Below are 4,484 nucleotides of genomic sequence, written 5' to 3' on the forward strand. Positions count from 1 at the left end.
GACTTCAAGCAACGTGGATTCTGTGCCTCTCCTCTCTTCCTCCAGACTCTGGGACCTTGATTTCCAAAGGAAATGCAAAATTTACTTTCATCAGAGAACATAACTTTGGACCACTCAGCAGCAAGGAATGCGACAGCTGAAACCCATGTCTTGCATACGTCTGTGCGTGGTGGTTCTTGAAGCACTGACTCCAGCTGCAGTCCACTCTTTGAATCTCCCCCACATTTTTGAATGGGTTTTGTTTCACAATCCTCTCCAGGGTGCGGTTATCCCTATTGCTTGTACACTTTTTTCTACCACTCTTTTCCTTCCCTTCGCCTCTCTATTAATGTGCTTGGACACAGAGCTCTGTGAACAGCCAGCCTCTTTAGCAATGACCTTTTGTGTCTTGTCCTCCTTGTGCAAGGTGTCAATGGTCGTCTTTTGGACTGCTGTCAAGTCAGCAGTCTTCCCCATGATTGTGTAGCCTACAGAACTAGACTGAGAGACCATTTAAAGGCCTTTGCAGGTGTTTTGAGTTAACTAGCTGATTAGAGTGTGGCACCAGGTGTCTTCAATATTGAACATTTTCACAATATTCTAATTTTCTGAGATACTGATTTTGGGGTTTTCATTAGTTGTCAGTTATAATAAATATAAATATCAAAATTAAAAGGAATGAACACTTGAAATATATCAGTCTGTGTGGAGTGAATGTATACATCATACAAGTTTCACTTTTTGAATGGAATTACTGAAATAAATCAACTTTTTGATGATATTCTAATTATATGACCAGCACCTGTAAACAATGAAGATTATCAATAAGGTGCCAAAAAACAAATGTACACAATTAAAATTCAAACTTCTATTCATTAAAATATCATCTGATGAATGCTAAGGTACAAATCCAAGATATTCACGATGTCAAAAATATACAGTTAAGAACCACAGAAATGTATGAGAAGTAGAGTATAAACACTATCAAATCTGAGGTACAGGTAACTGTATATGGTTAATTAACAATATTCGATGACAATGTCCATACTATTGCACGCAGTGTCCCTAACGTCAGAGAGTTGAAATGGCGGAGAGACAGTAATCCAGAGAAAAATAGGAAGATTTAAAGGAACAGAGCTGAAATGGAGGCTGGAGCCACCTCAGCACTCTGCTGCCCCAAAACAAGACTGAAAAGAATAAATCACTGGCTAACACCAGTGGTAAACACCCTCCGCATGAAACTGCAGACACTGAATGACCGGAGGCTCCGCAAGTCAAGTTCCTTTTATCACTTCTTTCATTTCCAAAAGAGGCTAACCTTACTTATCTGTCACAGACCACAGAAACATTTTCTCACCAGCTACAGTGCACACGTTTAAGGATGAAGAATTCCCTTTGTTCACTGAAACCAGGAGAAATAGACGCACACAACGTACCCAAAATATTCTCCACGTCTGTGTATTTTGTGCTGGGTTCCAAAATGCAGATCACGCTTAAAAAATTAAACAATGAAGTACTGTCAAAGATGTTGGTATGCAAATTAAGTTTACTTCATTTTTGAGTGTTAACACACTGTTATCCCACAATGCAGTGCACAATGGAAATAAAGCACATCTCCTTCTTAGGTTTAACTAACTCAAGCTTTCCAAAGTCTAAGGCTGTGTCCAAAATCCCCACTCATTCACTACACCCTTCCCACTATGTAGGGAGTTGGATGTGGAGGACTGCATAGTAAGCTCACCCACATAACGAAAACGAAAACACACGCTACTGTGATCATTATTTTGGTGGCGTTAATTACGTCATTGCCGTCGGACAATCAGTTGGTGGACTGATTTTTCTGTCTGCGCAATGCATGATGGTATATACTGTAGTTCTTGGTTAGTGAGCATCGGCTGTACACTACATTTCAAAATGCATTCTGGGATACAGTGAGTGGACTATATAGGGTATAATAATTATCACTATACGTTCGGACAGCACTATATAGTCCACTATATATAGTCCACTATATAGTGAGTAGTGGGTGATTTCGGACACAGCCTATGTTTAATATTATTATCTACTGCCTGTACAAAACAGTCAGTAATGTCTATAATGCTATAATCCTCTTAACTGATTGTGCCTACTAAATAAAAGTGAAACGTTTTTTGCAGCATTGCTTTATGTTGAGTTTATTGAGGGCTTTTACTTAGTAGTACTCTAGTACTTTACTTGTAGGGCATTCAAAAGAGTTTCTGGCCGGTGTGACACACCTCTGAAAAAGCCGTCTGTTAAAGTGTGATTGGATTCCCCTGAATTTCCTCAGAGAAATTAAAATAAGGGTACTTTGGTTTATGTATGCGGATCAAACGCCGGGACACACACACTGCAGCAAATGCTTTATCGTGAGCATGTGCAATAGTGTCCTTTCAATCAATTTGTTTAACAAGGGTGGGAAAAATATCCGGCGTATGTTGGGATCGATCATACAACACTCCCACCGACTGAGCTAAACATGCACGTAGGCATTTAAGGTGTTAAAATTTACCATATTCTGGCCTGCCATGTAACGGCTTGAAAAACATTTGGCCTGATGCCAGACTTATTTGCCGGCCCCTGCTTTAGTGTATAGTAAACACTTTATTGTATTAGTAAGTAAAATGAAAGTTTCTTATCATGTAGCTATCCCCATGGAAAGCTTCCCATCTTGTGAGTATAGAGGCATTTGTATGTATGTGATGGGTCCTTGACTTGATTGCGTTGTCTCAGAGGGACATGACCGGCACCATGGGTTTTAATGAGTTCAAGGAACTGTGGCAGGTTCTGAGCGGCTGGAGGAACACCTTCGCATCCTATGATCGGGACCGCAGTGGGACGGTGGAGGGCCCTGAGCTGCAGGTTGCCCTCAACTCCATGGGTACGAGCAAACTAACAAAACCGCCTGTCAGACATTTTTGTAGCTTTATACATTCATGTTAGTTTGTCCTAAATCTCTCATAACCTTGGTGAAACGGCAAGAAAAGGTGGAAAATTAGGAATAAACATTGTGAAATGGCCAGTGTACATATATAAACTATCATGGTTTGAGCACATTTGACTGTTCTACTGGCTGGGAGTCACTCTGAAGCAAATGTCAGGTGAGTTTTCTCATCGTAAGATGCCAATGCCATCTATTTAATTTTGTATGTGTTCCTCTGCAGGTTATAATCTGAGTCCTCAGGCCATGAAAAGCATCATGGGACGCTACAGCACAAACAGCAGAATCACCTTTGATGATTTCATGAGCTGTTGTGTAAGACTCAGAGCGCTGACCGGTGAGTGGGCTGAGGAAAGCATGAAATCTGAGACAGCATTAAAAAAGAAAAAGGAAAATAAACTCCACTACTCAAACATTAACAACAACAACAACTAACACTGGCAGCTACTCTTCTACTTCTTTATTATTTTCTGAATGATGTTTAAATGTGTGTGTGTGTGTGTGTGTATTTCAGACCAGTTCCGAAGGAGAGACACAACTCAAACTGGCAATGCCACATTTCAGTATGATGACGTAAGTTTCCTGTCACGTTTTCCAAAGCTTTAATTTTGCTTCTGCTACCAAGAACATCTGAGTCTGTCATCACTGCACATGAGAACCGGCTGGTTGAACTGAAGCTCCTGAGCTCCAGAGTCAATTATCTAGAACAAATGTTTAGTCAGGTAACTACCAGCAGGCTCAGTCTGCAACGTCACTGATGATGATGGCAACATGGTGACGGTTGTTCTAGCGTATTCTGTGGTAAGCTAGCTAACAGACCGACAGTATCTAACCACAGAATTCAGTGATAGATTTATCACTTCAGACAGAAATTAACTGTAGCTGTCAGAGATCCATACTGTAGACCTGTGGTTCTCAAAGTGGGGTCAGGGAAACTGAGGGGTCTTAAGGTGGATCCGGGGGCCCCTATCAAAGGGCAATCATTAATTTTCACTTTAATTCAATCCATAATACAGTAACACTTGACACACAACAATTTTAGGCATTGGTTTCAAACACTTTCTCTAATAAAACATTTAAAAGCAGAGTGTTTTTGGCCGCTGATAGAAGATAAAGCTACTGACACTACCTGCCCAGAAACAAACGGCAGACAGAAACAGGTAGAGACTGATATTTTTCTCAGGAGTTGGTGGAGATCAAACCATAGCTAAAAGCAGAGTGAATGTTGGACTCCAGCTGACAAAAACACTCGCCTTAACAACTTTAAGTGAAATGTCCAAAAAATCCCCACCAATCTATCAGTGCAGCTTTAAACAGTGTTGTTGGACCCTCTGGTGTTTTCTCTCTTCTGATAAACTGCGTAGTAGACGACTCAGAGCCAAGACAAGACCGCCAGGTGGGTGATGATTGTTAGTTGTACAATAACACTGGATATGTGTGTCTCTCTCTCTCTCTCTCTCTCTCTCTCTCTCTCTCTCTCTCTCTCTCTCTCTCTCTCTCTCTCTCTCTCCTCTCACACTTTTTCACATGCCCATGTTTTACATTT

At 40.9% G+C, this 4,484-nt stretch overlaps 1 protein-coding gene across 1 annotated transcript in view; it reads left to right on the top strand.

The window, feature by feature from the left end:
- The window catches only part of LOC123968550 (sorcin-like), a 19,798-nt gene that overhangs the window by 14,217 nt on the left and 1,097 nt on the right, over window positions 1-4,484 (top strand). The window contains exons 5-7 of the mRNA XM_046045384.1: window positions 2,731-2,878; window positions 3,162-3,275; window positions 3,453-3,511. Coding sequence (XP_045901340.1) covers window positions 2,731-2,878; window positions 3,162-3,275; window positions 3,453-3,511 — 321 coding nt within the window. The remainder of the gene's footprint in view (window positions 1-2,730; window positions 2,879-3,161; window positions 3,276-3,452; window positions 3,512-4,484) is intronic.

Source organism: Micropterus dolomieu, linkage group LG03 (assembly GCF_021292245.1).
Source record: "Micropterus dolomieu isolate WLL.071019.BEF.003 ecotype Adirondacks linkage group LG03, ASM2129224v1, whole genome shotgun sequence".
Lineage (NCBI taxonomy): Eukaryota > Metazoa > Chordata > Actinopteri > Centrarchiformes > Centrarchidae > Micropterus > Micropterus dolomieu.